The following is a 14,434-nucleotide window of genomic DNA, read 5'->3' as shown; positions in this document are numbered from 1 at the left end:
GAACCGAATCAATTATTTTCGTTTTGATTCCATTGGTTTTAACAATTCAGTTTTAATATTTCTAGAATGTTGGGATATTTTGATTCATCTTAGAATCGGACCTACCTGAATTGTGTGCATCTCTAATTTGTTGCCTTTTAGTTTACTTGAATTCAGGTGGAACCATTCTCTTTTGCATGAGAAATTATATCGTTGACGTGGTATAACCACGGCGGCAAACATTTCACAAAAAGCAAAATGAAGCTACAATACAATAAAAAAAGGTGATTCATTTATGTTGGTAGAGTGTTTGTAGCCCGTTGGTTTCTTGAGCATTAGGAGAGGTTTGTGTAATTTAATAAGTTAATTAATTCAACATCTTCTTCTTCTTCTTTCTTTTTTCTTTTTCTTTTTCTTTTTCTTTTTTTTTTTTTTTAATTAATTTGGAGTTGGTTACGTGAATCTTATTTTTTTTATTTCACTTTATCAAATTGACCACAGCCGCCACTCAGATCACATATTAACATATTATTCCTTACTAATTGTACTCATATTAATTTTGATCTTTTCTCTGCATGAACTATGTCACTTTTCATGGTTGTAGTATTTAATTTTTTTTTTTATATGTCCAAATTATCTTAATCAAATTCATCTTGAATTAGTGTTGCTTCAAATAGGTAAACATAGAGACCATAGTGATTTAACTTAATCTTACAAAAATCTAGCCTTTTAATGGTATTTGAATTTTGGGTACAAAGAAAATGAAATGAACATTCGCATATTTCATTATCATCATTAACCACCTTAATACCAATGACGTCACCTGAATTATCTTTCTCCATTTGTTTTTTTCCTATTACAAGTCTTTCCACCTTTATTTACTTTGTTAAACTCATTTCTGATAATTTTATTCATTTTGGTCACTCTATCCATTTCTTACATTCTATACAAACTTCTCTACCTCTTATTACTCATGCATCTATAAGTACTTAAATTTACTTTGTTTAATTTCTTTACCCTTGGCAAAGATGGTAACATACACCAGACTCATTACAGTTGTTCGTGTCGTGTACGTGTGGCGTGTGCATAACAAGCAAAAATATGAACAATTATGGTAATCTGATGCACACCAGGCACATTAAATATTTTTCCGTAATTTTATTGAATCTCAATTTTTAATTGAATTTCTGTGGTCCTACCAACCTCCCTCTCTTTGTTTCTCTCACAGAAACAAAAATGTCAACGTATGCTCGTCTATAGTCAAACCTTTGTGTGAATTTGCCATTACATTTTTGTCTATATATATAGCACGAGTTAGGCAGGTAGTTGCGGTCGCTGAAAGTGTTTGAATGCAAGACATAAAGATATCTATCTGTTATTAGAAATAAAGGGGGAGAGAATTGGTCAGAAAATATTTGCTATAAAGATCTGAAAGCAATTCATATGACTTAGGAGACGCATATAGTCATTTTGTCAAATATCTGTAATTAGCAACCTTTTATTTTGAGTCTTGGACTTGACTTCTACATTTAAGCATATTAGATGCCAATTCACAGAGACAGAAAATTCTCATTTGATTTGTGAAATATGTACATTTTCCATATTTATATAAAAAGTGGCATTCAAAATTTTTATTTATTTATTTATTTACAATTTGCCATGAACGTATGTTGGCCTTATGTTGTCATGTTTAGGAGCAACGTATAAACCATTCTGGCTTAACCGTGACCATTTTTATTAGCTAACTAGACATTTTAACTTGAAACAAGTTTATTCAAAGTTCCAATTCCTTAGATAACTAACTTTCTTTGACAAAAATAATGGCGATATTTGAATTGTCAACGAATTATTTCAACAATAACAAGAATTAGAATAAGATATTGATATTTCATGGTAGGATTATACAATTGTTGAGTTGCTTATGATAATTGTGTGGCTATTTATTGGCATGAGTCCAATGTTAATGGAATATACATCTTAAATTTTTATTATCAAATCTTAATTTCGTATCATGAGTGTGATAAAATGAAAATATATTGATGATATAACACAATGTTATTTCTTTCATAATTGTGAATTTGTCTAGTGATAAAGAGTCAAAAGGTGAAAGACCGGCGAGATCTGGTGCATGTAGGACAAAGGGATTCCGTATATTTGTGTTAGCCATGTTTGCAATATGTTTATATATCGGTAATAAGCTTGACATGATGTACTAATTGGCAATAATATTGTACATTTGACACAAACGTATGTATTTGTTGTGACGGTAACAATTAACTTTTCAAAATGTGGTGAAAAAAAAAACGAAAATTATTATATACCAGATAAGTATGTGAGTGTATATGCATTTTTTTGTCTGGTTTTCATAAGTGAATTAAGCCATCATTCCTGTAATAATGATAATATCAAGTGTTATTATTTGCAAAGAGCCAAAGGTCTCAGTGCTTGTTTATATAACCTTTTGTTCTTTATTTATTCCTGGTTTATATAACCTTTTATCAATGCCACTACACTTGTCTGAAAGTACAATAGGTGACAACAGACAATGAATTGTGCCAATGAAAACAATAAAAGAGAAAAAGAAAAGAATAATATTATTAAAAAGGAGATGTTAGTAGGGTACATCACTAACAAATGACCTTTAAAAAGTGAGAATATAATATTGGTAGGGAATACTGTATAATATTATTGAGTAAAAAGGTCATATCAGGCATAAGATGGACTTTGAATCACATTAATCAGGGAATTAAACATATTAGAAACAATAATTTGCCACACATGAGAAGGGCATGTAGCCTAATCAAATATATACCTTCCTTTCAAAATCAAAGGGTTCAACTCTCTCCAAAAATCATTTTAGATGTTTTTAATTTTAAATATTCTCAAATACACCTACAAATTTTGTATTTTTTTCTTGTGTGAATTGATTTTAATTTGTTTAAGCACTTATGCGTATTTAGAGACGGACTCAAAAAATTATGTAAGAAGGGGGGAGAATAATAAGATTAATAAGATTTTTTTTTTTGTTTAGTTGAGATATACACGGGAGCAAATGTGTTTGTTGTCAAAAATAAATATAATAATAATAATAAATAAATAAATAATTAAAAGCATTATTTTTTACATTACAAGCAAGGGAAAAAACCAAGAAAAGAAAAAACAGTCTTAAAAGTCTTATCCAACAAAATATATATACACAGTCCATATACATATCGAGGAGAGACTGCTTTTCGCGCTCTCCCTCATTCTTGTGCAGAGTGCCTCCCTCTCCCTCTCCTCAGTCCTCACCTACTCTCTCTCTCTCTCTCTCTCTCTCTCTCTAAATTAAACTCCTCAACCTTCTTATAAATAACCTTACCTTCCTTCCCTTCCCTGTTCTCTCTCTCTCTCTCTCTCTCTCTCTGTCCCTTTACCTCCCCTCCTTTATCTCTCTATAATCTCTTCCTTTCTCTACAGATTCTCTTACACATCACAATTAATTTTCTCTTCGTATACATAGAGCATTCCTATATATATATAGAGAGAGAGAGATTGAGAAGTGAGAACTCTGTTACATCCACAATGTCGGTATCTAGAGACGATGATCCTCGAATTCATGGCATCAAATCTAAAATCCGTGTTGTCCCTAACTTCCCCAAGCAAGGTACATACACAGTCTCTCTCTATATGTGTGTGAATATATATAAATTCGTTTAATCTCACAAACACACCTCATTTTTGTGTTTAATCGTTTTTACCAATCACTAAATAATGATTATCAATGGAATAATAACAGGAATAATGTTTCAAGACATCACTACATTGTTACTCGATCCAGAGGCCTTCAAAGACACGATCGATTTGTTCGTCGAGCGGTACAAAGGCAAAAACATATCAGTAGTTGCAGGTATACAATACATACATACAACATGTACATACATATATATATATATATATATATATATATATATATATATTCAAAGGTTTGGTTAAATATTTGAGTGCTTTTAAGGGACATTTTAGAATTGAAAGGAGGTTTGGAGTGATTTTGAGATTGACTATAGAGGTTGCTAGTGGCGTGTGTTATTGATTACTTTGTGTGATATTATGAGCGGTTCAGAGGTGTTGCTGTGTCATGTGCTCCGATCCGATTTGAGCCTATGGTGGTTGGTGATGGATGCTCGCATTTTTTGAAAAAAGTTGGACCCACTTGCGTGATGACGGTTTTATATTGGGCCGATATTTGGCTGCATTATATTGTGGGTTTCCTTCAACATTTCACTGTTGGATGTGTTTATTATGAGCCTCAATTTATTCTCTTTTCCTCGTATATGCATTGTCTTTTGTTTATATATTTGAATGCCATTTGATATATATTTCTTTTTTCAAATCATCAATTATTGCCGGAAAGATTATATTGTGAGGTCCAGGCTCCACTTCTTTCACTGGGGTTTTGTCCTTTTCGCTATTTTCTAAATCATTTGATAAACAGTGCATATTGGTTTGTTCAATTTGTTGGAACTTTATTGATATCTTGTGATAGAACCAGTGAATAGTGAGTTTCCAAAATTTCTTGTATTTTCTTCAAATGAAACTAAAATTAAAGACTATTACAAGTAACTTTTTAAGGTGGAGAAATTAATAGAATTATGGTCATATATTTAGAAAGTAAATGTAAAGCATAACCTAATTCAATTTTATACCCCAAGGCATCTCATTTTGTTTGATTTATTTGTTGATGAGATGAACACGGTGTTTTATATCTCACCCTACCTCTGTATACTGTAAAGCTACTAACAGTAGTACTATGAACTTGTGGAAAGTTGAATCACTTTCATGATCTCTTTTAGTGGTTGGACCCTTAGTGGAAACTTCCATTTTGATTAATTTAAAAGAAAAATAGTTTGGTTGAATATATTATCAAATTCTTACTTTGTTATCATTGCTGTCAACTAGAATTTGTCTCTCTGCGTAGTACGTGGATATTTCTGTCTTATGCTCATGAAAGATGAAATTTTTATATCCATTCAGAATCTTTGCTCGCAAAGTATAATTTTTGTATGGAAAAGTTACTATATTTTCCCAAAAAGTGTATATGGATCACCGTGAGATTGTTAGTTGTCATTCAAGTTGATCTTATCTTGTGAATTAGTTTAATGTATGAATATGTTTTCGCTCATTAGATAGCTCATACAATAGGTGGCAATGCGAGACTGCATTGAGCATACCAACATGCGGGGTCTTTAGGGTTGGAACCATCATATCCAACATAGTATGTTGAGCTTTGTTGCTGTTATTTTCCATTCCCCTTCTGTTCCTATGTCCTTTCTCAAATCGCAAGTGTTAGTTTTTAAATACTACGTATCTCAAAGATTCATTGACTAGTCTTAGTTAGTGTGGTTTGCTTTCCATGCGGTGTTTACTGATTATTTTTTGTCTTTCAAATGAAGTATGGATTTTCTTGCTGTATGCAAGATTACTCTACAATATGGTTTTTCATTTTAGCTTCTTCTTCCTTTTGTTTTCTTTCTTTACATTTCAGTTTTTAACTTACATGTGCAAACTGTCTACTTTTTCTTTTTTTCCTTTTTTCTCGAATAAAGTCCAATTAGGGGAGACTGTACCTTTCTGGGTCTGATTTTGAGACTTACTAGAGATCTTCGTGCCAATTTCAGTATTTAAATTTTAAATGTTGTGCTATGGACCCTTATCTGCAAGAAATATCCTCCGTGGTGCTTCCAAAGAAATGTTACAAGGAACAATTTCAATTTATGCAAAAAGCTTTTACTCCTTGTTTGGTTGAGCTAGAGGGTTGAGTACGTGAATAGCTTGTGTACATAACTAGATGTTAGTGTATTTGTGGAGAAATTTCAAGCCGTGAAATACCAAACTGATGGGCAATGGTGAAAAGTTCTGTTCTGATTTCTAAATAAGAATATATATGGTTATCGATATGTATATGCATGTATGCATAGATCAGGGAGTCAATTTATGATATAACTCATCCTACTGATTGATGATTTAGAGTTGGCTACTTGGATTTTTGATGTGGTGTTACACTCACATAGGTATATGTATAATTAAACTACCAAGCAACAAAATAAAAATTGGCATCTTGTTGAACTAGACTCAAGAAGTCATTCCATGCATTTAGTTCTCATGATAAAGTTGCATTTGTATTGCCAGGAATAGAGGCTCGGGGTTTTATATTTGGTCCACCCATTGCATTGGCAATAGGAGCAAAGTTTGTCCCCTTGCGAAAACCGAAGAAGTTACCTGGTAATTCATTCTTCTGTTGCAATTGCTTATTCATAATGGCAGAGTTACATGTATATATATATATATATATATATGTTTTTCAGAAGTTACAGTTACATGTATATTTCTACCTTTGTTACCATTCATAAAATATTCATGACCATTTGTTTCATGCACTATTGGGTTGTTGGTAATGCTTTTTCATTCCATTGGATTGCTCTGTTTTCAGTTGTTTTAGAAACAAATCTGTTCTCGCATCATCGTCAATTTTTATCACATGCTTGCATACTCAACTAAGTGGTCATGTCATGCATTAATCAATTTTGATGCTAATCTTTACTGATAACTGAACTCGTACTGGGGACCTTTGGAAAGATACTTTTCATCAGGTGTTCTTTTGTGAGGGTACTTCTGACATATAATACCGACTGTATCCAATTACTAACTGCTACCCACTAACTGCCCTTGCTCAAACACTGGTTTCGATCTTGTTCTTGAGACTGTGCTTTGCTTTGAATGATTTACTTGTGATATGTAGTTGGGCGTTAATTATACAAGATAGTGCAGTTAATAGTGGTTTCAAGCAGGGAGTTGAGATTTATATGGTAATTTTTGTATTCCGAACCTCTTTATAATGAAAATTTGTTTTGTTAAAAATGCATCTATGTTTAGATTATTTGCAAGGTTTGAAATATAGCTTGTGAATAAATTGATTAACCCTAATCACCTCAGTATCGGTGCTTTCGGTTGACGAGACCCATTGCAACATCTGAGATGATGCCGTCCGGGTAAGAATTGTGCAGTGAAAAAAAAAAAAGAAAGTAATTATTGGCCAATACATTGTGGGTATCTTACATGACCTTAGTACGAGTTATCCCAGAGTTGCCACGATGTCTTGCAACATTGAAGTTAATGAATATGATTATGCACATATGTCCCATATCTATGACTATCCTTGAAATTTTTTAATTTTTTTGCAATTTTTTAAATAATATTTTAAAATTATTAAATGTCATTGGATCTATGGTATGGATAAAGAATAAATCCAATGAAAAAAACTATGTTATGATTATTACGTAATATGTAATAGACAAATACGGTAAAATCTGTTTTAATTTTTTCAACAACATTTGTAGATGCTATATTTTGTTTATTTTACACTTTTGTTATGTTACTTTGTTAATTTAATCTTTCGGAATTTATGTAGTCTTTTTTAAGCCCTGTATCTTTGGATATAATCTAACTCGGTTCTGTTCCAGTTCTCTGTGACAGCGTCACAATTTTGATACGACATTTAGATCCTTCATTGTGTAGATGTGGACAGTGTAACTGGGTGAGGGAAAATTTCACCAGTAGGCATGCATAGTTAATAATTTTGATAGGTTATTCACGAAAAGGAATTTTTTTTTTAATAACCTTCATGATATAACAAGTTATAATTACATGCATATTTCTACCTTTTCTAAGGTCCACTCTTCATAATAATGAGTTGTAAATATCATGCTGATTCAATTTCTTAATTCCCATCCAGACACTCCATTCTCTTTGCAATTATGTTTTATAATATTTATTATAATTTCTTTTTGTTGTTCTTTGGATTTGGCCTCACATCCTATTTCATTTTCTCAATTCATTCTCATACATTGGTAGTGGATGAAGATTTAAATAGAAGTGCTGTCTTGTAGCATTGTTTATGGTAACAAATGTGCGGAAATAACTTTTATGTTATTAACTTATTTCTAATGCACACCAGCTAAGCCAAGTGTGGCTTGTTTAATTATTGAGCTAAAAAATCAGGTTGAAGCCAGTCTTGTCTACACTGATGAATGAGGTTGAGCGAGCTTCAGATAAGCTTGAGCTATTGGTGAACTTTTTCGTTCCTTTGCAGGGCTATTTGTATTTTATCTTTTGTTGTTTCATTTGACCAAACAGATCCGATGGACAATTTGATAAGTCCTTGTGCATGTCTTATCTGTACTATATAGTTTTTGGAATATAAAGTTTGAAACATTACCGATGATATTCTTCTCAATAGTTCCCTTTTAATCAAATTTTGCCATCATGACAGGTGAAGTTATTTCGGAAGAGTATATCTTGGAATATGGAAGAGATTGTCTTGAGATGCATGTTGGTGCAGTTGTAGCTGGTGAACGTGCTTTGGTAGTTGATGATTTGATTGCTACTGGTGGCACTCTTTGTGCGGCTATGAATTTACTGGGTACTAATTTTTTTTTTACTTGCTTAATGATGTGTAGTTGTATAATTGTCATTTATTATCAGATAATTAGAGCCTTCATGCCAATATTTTTAGGCTGTTTGAGGGAGAAGAATATTTTTGGAGGGCCCGCAATAACACGAAAATGGGAATGTGATCCCTTGTCAGATATAGCTGTTATGTTGAATACAAGAAGCACCTGTTTATTGGGTCTGAAATCCTTATTGAACATGATAAAATGCATTCTAGACTAGGTCATGCCTTATACTAACACTTGGGATCAATGATTGAAAAGGAAGGTCAGACTTTTGGTGTTTAGCTTTACCTGGGTTTGGTCATGTTGTTTAGATTTTCTGGAACTTTAGAGGAACAATTAAATTTGCCATGCACAGTTATTGTTCCGGTTGATCAATGTACTTTAAGAGCATTTATGCCATCAATTGAAGGTGTCATTAGCTTAGCTGGCACCATGTTATAACATCCAACTGCTTAAAAAGTTTAAGTTGTTAATTAGGGTTTTAAGGATGTATTATTTTTCCTAAAAAATTATGAGGTTGTGCTTGATTGCAACTTCATCATCATCATCATTGCCTTCATCCCATATGAATGGGGTCAGGCACATGAATTTCCATTTTTCGTTCTTTCCTATTATACACTATGGTTTCCTCTTTTTTAAAGTCATTTATAATTATTTCATCCCATGTAAGTTTGATCGGTCTCTTTGTCGCTTACCTTCTAAGCAAACAACACTTCCTCTTCTAATCGGTGCATATTCGGATCTTGTTGTGAAAAACCATACCACGTAAGTATACGTTCTCTAATTTTATCACTAATAGATGCTATTTTTAATTGTTCCCTTACTTGTTCATTACTAAATTTATCTCTTTTTGTCAACTCCTAACATCCATTGTAGCATCCTCATTTCCACTACATGAATGCTTTGTTGTTGTTTCTTTTTCAACGCCCAACACTTTACTCCGTACAACGTAGCTGGCCTAATAATTGTCTAATGTAATTTTCCTTTTAATTTATTTGATATTCATTTGTCATATAGGATACAACTAGCTTGCCTCCATTTAGTCCACCCTACTCTAATCCTAGTTAGGACATCACCATCTATCTCCCCATCTTCTTGTAATATTGACCTTAAATAATAAAAGTAGTTGTTGAGTAACTCTTTGGTCTTGAATTGTAATATATATACTGTCCATATATTTTGTTTTAGTTTAACTAATTTTTAGGCATTTTACTTCTAAAGTCTTTCTCCATGTTTCTACCTTGGTCGCTAAGGCTTCCTTGGAAGTATTAAATAAAACACTATCTATGGAATGTTTTCTTGGATATCTTTCGCTATCTCATCAGACACTATTGTAAGTAAATATGGACTTAACACTGATCTTGATGTAATCTTACTTTTATAGAGAAATCACTAGTTTCTTCACATGTAGTCAATGTCTCATTATACATATCCTGAATAAGGTTTGATAAGTTTTATAGTAACTTGTTTTCTTTGTAGATCCCATCGAATTATGTCCTTTGGCACTCTATCATACCATACGTCTTTCCAAAGTCTATAAGAACCATGATAAACTTTTTGTTTACTCCTACATTCTTCTATTTTTTTTTTTTTTTTGATAAGTATGATTTCATAAAAGAACTCAAAAGGGGAGTGCTCCCAACAAAACAAAAGCCGTTCAGGCTGCCCCTATAGCTTTAAGCTATCAACAAAATCCAAAAGACAATCCATAGAACTACAATCCTGCCCATTAACCCAAAAGAATAAAGAAGTAAGAATATTGTATCGAAGAGCCCAAATGGGGGACTCCTCTCCCTCGAAAGATCTGCTATTCCTTTCGCACCACAAACCCCACCAAATACAAAGGGAAGTGGCCCTCCAAGCATCTATGACTTGGCTCTCCACTGTACACCCTTTCCAAATCTCTAACAAGGCGACTGTGGATTTTGGGAAAACCCATGGAAGACCAAACGCAACCAAAAACATAGACCAAGCAACCCTTGCCACCGAGCAATGAATAAGAAGATGATTGACAGATTCACCCGACTCTTTGCACATGCTTTAACCACAGTCTGACGTCTCTTTCTAAGGTTGTCAAGAAGGATGCTTCCCAATGCAGCAGTCCACAAGAAAAAGGCCACATTTAGTGGATCTTTCGTTCTCCAAATAGCTTTCCAAGGGAAGGCAGGGCCAGCAAGCTCCATCATACTGTGGTAAAAGGACTTTACCTCAAAAACCCTTCTCGAGGTACCCACCCACACCATCTCGTCCGTGCCCAATCCAACCACCACCTGGCTATAGATGAACGCTAGGAAGTCTATAACCTCCATAAGTTCCCAATCGTGGAACTGCCTACAGAACTGCACATACCAAGTCACCCTCCCATTATCAAGGCGATAATAGTCGGCAACCACAGCATCTCCATTCACAACAATCCGGAAAAGTCGAGAAAACCTATGAGCCAAGGGGGGAGGGTTACTAAAGTATATTAATTTTCCTATAAAGTATATGATTTACATAGTGAATCTACCTGGCATAAGCCATATACTTGATTGCAACTATTTTTATGTAAAGTAAAAAGTTATTTAACCAGTTGTAGATGGGGAGTTCCTGGATTTGTTTCAATGTTAGAAAAAGAAAAGTATGGAAATGACTATAAATTTCTATGTAGTTGATAACAAGGGTGTACCTGGGGCCTACCTTTAGACAACCCTGAGTTTAAAACACAAGTCGTACCTAACTATTGGCTGGATTGTGCCGCACTCAACACGGTTGAGTTGCAGCCTTAATGAGAAGTTAAGACATTTGTTTTTTAGTTTCTGACGTTTATGCATGTTGGATTCATATATGTTGTCCTATACTCATTTTGCATTTAGAATATAGCACCCCAGGAATGTACACGCCATATTGACAGGTTTGGCCTCTTGATGAAGTAAACTAAACTATAGTTGTCTTGCTGCAATTATTTATGCGCTACTTTGCATGTAATTTAAGGTTGTCTGCTATTGATGTTTTCTACATTTAATTAATGCAATCAGTCCACGTTTCATGATAATTGTAAAATATCTGATAAAACATGTCATATGGTAAATATATTTTTGGAACTCAAAATGCGATTTAGTGAGGCTATTTATTATCTGAGTTGAGTTAATAGCATTTACTATAGTTTTTCTAAAGTGTGAAGAAATGTCAATTATGTCCAAGGATGTCACAACAATATGTCATTTTCTAATCGGGGGCAATCATAGACACAACATATGCATAACTTGCAGCAAAGGAAACAAACATACTGTGTTTTAGGCGTCCATAGCTGTGTGCATTCGTCTTTGTATATATCAGCTGCTGATGTCACTGAACTGCATAATGTAGCTTTTTGGTGAAGTCTTCATTTCTATCGTTAAAGGATATCAACCACTTTGAGTCAAAAATAAAAATATCTTGGTCTTGGATTATTCCTATATCTCATAAATTAATTTTGTACTGTTGTGGCTTGATTAACTGATTTATTGCTTGATTGTAACATATTTAGTTTAAATTTTCGGAACTGTAGGAAGTTTGATGCTCCATTTCTTCTTGAGATTATATACCTTTGCTGAAAATAAGCATTTTTCTTTGTCAAATTAGGTTTATTTATTTGACTTGAGAGTGTTATTTCTCAGAACGGGCGGGAGCTGAAGTTGTTGAATGTGCTTGCGTAATTGAATTGCCAGATTTAAAGGTTAATATTCTTTTTCTCTTGTAACTTTTACTTTTTTCCTTAAATTCAAATTTGTAAGATTGTGTTTTGTATTTGTAGGTATGTATCAATTTTCATACTCTGCACAAAAAGAAATGGATAAATAAAAGATTGTAATGCTTTTGTTGATCCTTTCTTCTTCTTTTTTCCCCTCACCCTCTGGTGAGAGATGCATCACGAAATAATGGTTTTTGTAAAAAAGAAATAAAAAATAAAAAATAAAGAAGGGTTTTTGTGAATAACACATTCTCATTCACATCAAAACAAAGGATTACTCAAAACAACCACTTTCGGTATTTAGGATCGATAATAAAGAAGGCTGGAAGCTAGTGATATAACTAGTAGAATTGGAGCGGGTTGAACAAAATAGAGGCAAGCTAGTGGGATTTTATGTGATAAAAGAATAACGCATGCTGCTAAAAGGAAAATTCTATAGGACCATTATTAGACCAACTATGTTGTATGGAGTGGATTGTCGGGCCCTAGAAAATAAACAAGAACACAGCCTTCGTGTAGCATAAATGAGAATCTGAAAATGGATGAGTGGAGTGGCTCGAAGAGATAGGGTCACTAATGAAAGTGAGAAAATTAGGCGTCACACCCATTGGTAAGAAAATTGGAGAGATTTGACTTAGATAGTTTAGACATATACATTGGAGATCTAGTGATGCGCTGGTCAGACGAGTTATAATAGATAAGAGACAAAGAGGGCAGCCAAAAATAACATGGGATGAGGCTATTAAAAATGATTTTAAAAAGTTAAATATAGAAGTTGAATTGGCATGTAATAGAAAAGTTAAGAGAGAATTCATGTGGTTGACCCCATTCATATGGGATAAAGGCAAAGATGATGATGATAATGATTCACATATTATTGTTTTTCCATTATGAAAGCTTTACTGTTAAATATGCTAAACACTGATGATGGCCCAAGTCTGAGATCCCACGTGCTTACCCTCATTTTTGTTTGAAAACTATTTTTCTTCAAAGTTCTGATACTATAGAAATTAAGCCTTGGATATGGAATCAAAAGGAATGCCAGGTCAACTTGATAAAAAGAGCAGAACAACTTTAGGATCCACTCACTTTTTCAGAATCTGCAGATTGAATTTGGTTTGCATTCTGCTCTAACACGTGTTATTGCAGAGTAGAAATTATCCGAAACTTGATTAGCCACTGATGACGGATTTTTTCTGTGCTTTTTAGTCTCTGAACTTTCTTGGACATTGCAGGGCCATGAGCGATTGAAAGGCAAGCCATTATATGTACTTGTGGAGTCTCATTAGCACTGGCAGATGACAATACATTTCTGTCGGCATGTTGTAGCTTGACAAATACATTGGTGGACTGGAATCTTCTTTCATTTTTATGCCCCATTGCTATGAGTAGTGAACTTGATGAACCTCAACAATTGAGACCTTTGTTTCTTTTCTAGCATAGAAACATTAAATTTATGCACAGAGGACTTGTTGAGATAATCTTGTAGGAATTTCTCATTTTCTCTGGAGGATGTATTATATAGCCCTTCTTGGATTTGTTTTTGGACTCAGCTTTTCTGAATAACGTTGGTGCATTTGGCTGTAGTAGTCTTATTGTTTGGCTTGACTGGTCTTGGCTGATCAGGTTTCTGATCCATTTTCTACGGGTTCAAGCATTTCAACCCAAGTATTTTCTTCCAATGTGGCTGTTGAAATTGTGCCAGAATTTGTATATTGGGTGGGTGGGTGTTGAGATCACCACACACACAACATAATTTTAAAGGTTTTATGCCGACGAAATTTCATAGATTTTTGTGCCAAGGGAGGGTGGTTGATCCAAAAAATGCTTTGTTTCACGGGGCATGATTTCCTTTGTTTCCCTCCAATTGTCTTGTCTCATGATGTTTTAGTAGAAAAATCGTCAGTAAGAAAATGGTGGATATATTTGAACTACAAGAAAGTTATATTCATTTTTTGATTTATCTCATCCTGCATATTGTTTAGAGGAAGCGATGGTAGCACTTAAAAAAGGGTAGGAAAAAAAAAATCACTCATTCTGAAATACGTATGTTTCATGTTTTTTGATGTTTGTTTGTAAATTCTATAATGGAATCTAGACTAATATCATTCAAAGTAGTAGGCCCAAACATTTGTGGCATGTTTGTTTCAATCAGTTAGCGATAGATAAGCTTGGTGATAAGGCTATGTTTTGATTGATTGATACATGTATATTCAAGTTGACGAAGTTCGAATAATTCACTTTGGTTAGCTTG

The 14,434-nt window shown here is 33.6% G+C and overlaps 1 protein-coding gene across 5 annotated transcripts; it reads left to right on the top strand.

Annotated features, from left to right (window-relative positions):
• Window positions 1-3,175: 3,175 nt before the first annotated feature.
• On the top strand, window positions 3,176-13,766 carry LOC132284995 (adenine phosphoribosyltransferase 3-like). 5 transcript variants are annotated; one of them, XM_059787151.1, is made up of 7 exons: window positions 3,176-3,622; window positions 3,755-3,865; window positions 6,145-6,237; window positions 8,285-8,434; window positions 9,172-9,233; window positions 12,107-12,165; window positions 13,390-13,484. In XM_059787151.1, the coding sequence occupies exons 1-6, from the start codon at window positions 3,541-3,543 to the stop codon at window positions 12,143-12,145; spliced, it is 537 nt and encodes a 178-aa protein (XP_059643134.1). In that variant the 5' UTR covers window positions 3,176-3,540; the 3' UTR covers window positions 12,146-12,165; window positions 13,390-13,484. The 5 variants fall into 5 exon arrangements, with proteins under 5 accessions (XP_059643134.1, XP_059643132.1, XP_059643135.1 ...); XM_059787149.1 differs by having other exon boundaries at window positions 3,177-3,622; window positions 13,416-13,766; XM_059787150.1 differs by lacking the exon at window positions 9,172-9,233 and having other exon boundaries at window positions 3,179-3,622; window positions 13,390-13,766.
• Window positions 13,767-14,434: the final 668 nt, after the last annotated feature.

This window comes from Cornus florida, unplaced genomic scaffold (assembly GCF_030987335.1).
Source record: "Cornus florida cultivar Cherokee Brave unplaced genomic scaffold, ASM3098733v1 CherokeeBrave_3.0.0_Hap2_Chr11, whole genome shotgun sequence".
Classification (NCBI taxonomy): domain Eukaryota; kingdom Viridiplantae; phylum Streptophyta; class Magnoliopsida; order Cornales; family Cornaceae; genus Cornus; species Cornus florida.
Note: the sequence above shows the minus strand (reverse complement) of the source record. Positions and strands in the feature narration are given on the sequence as shown.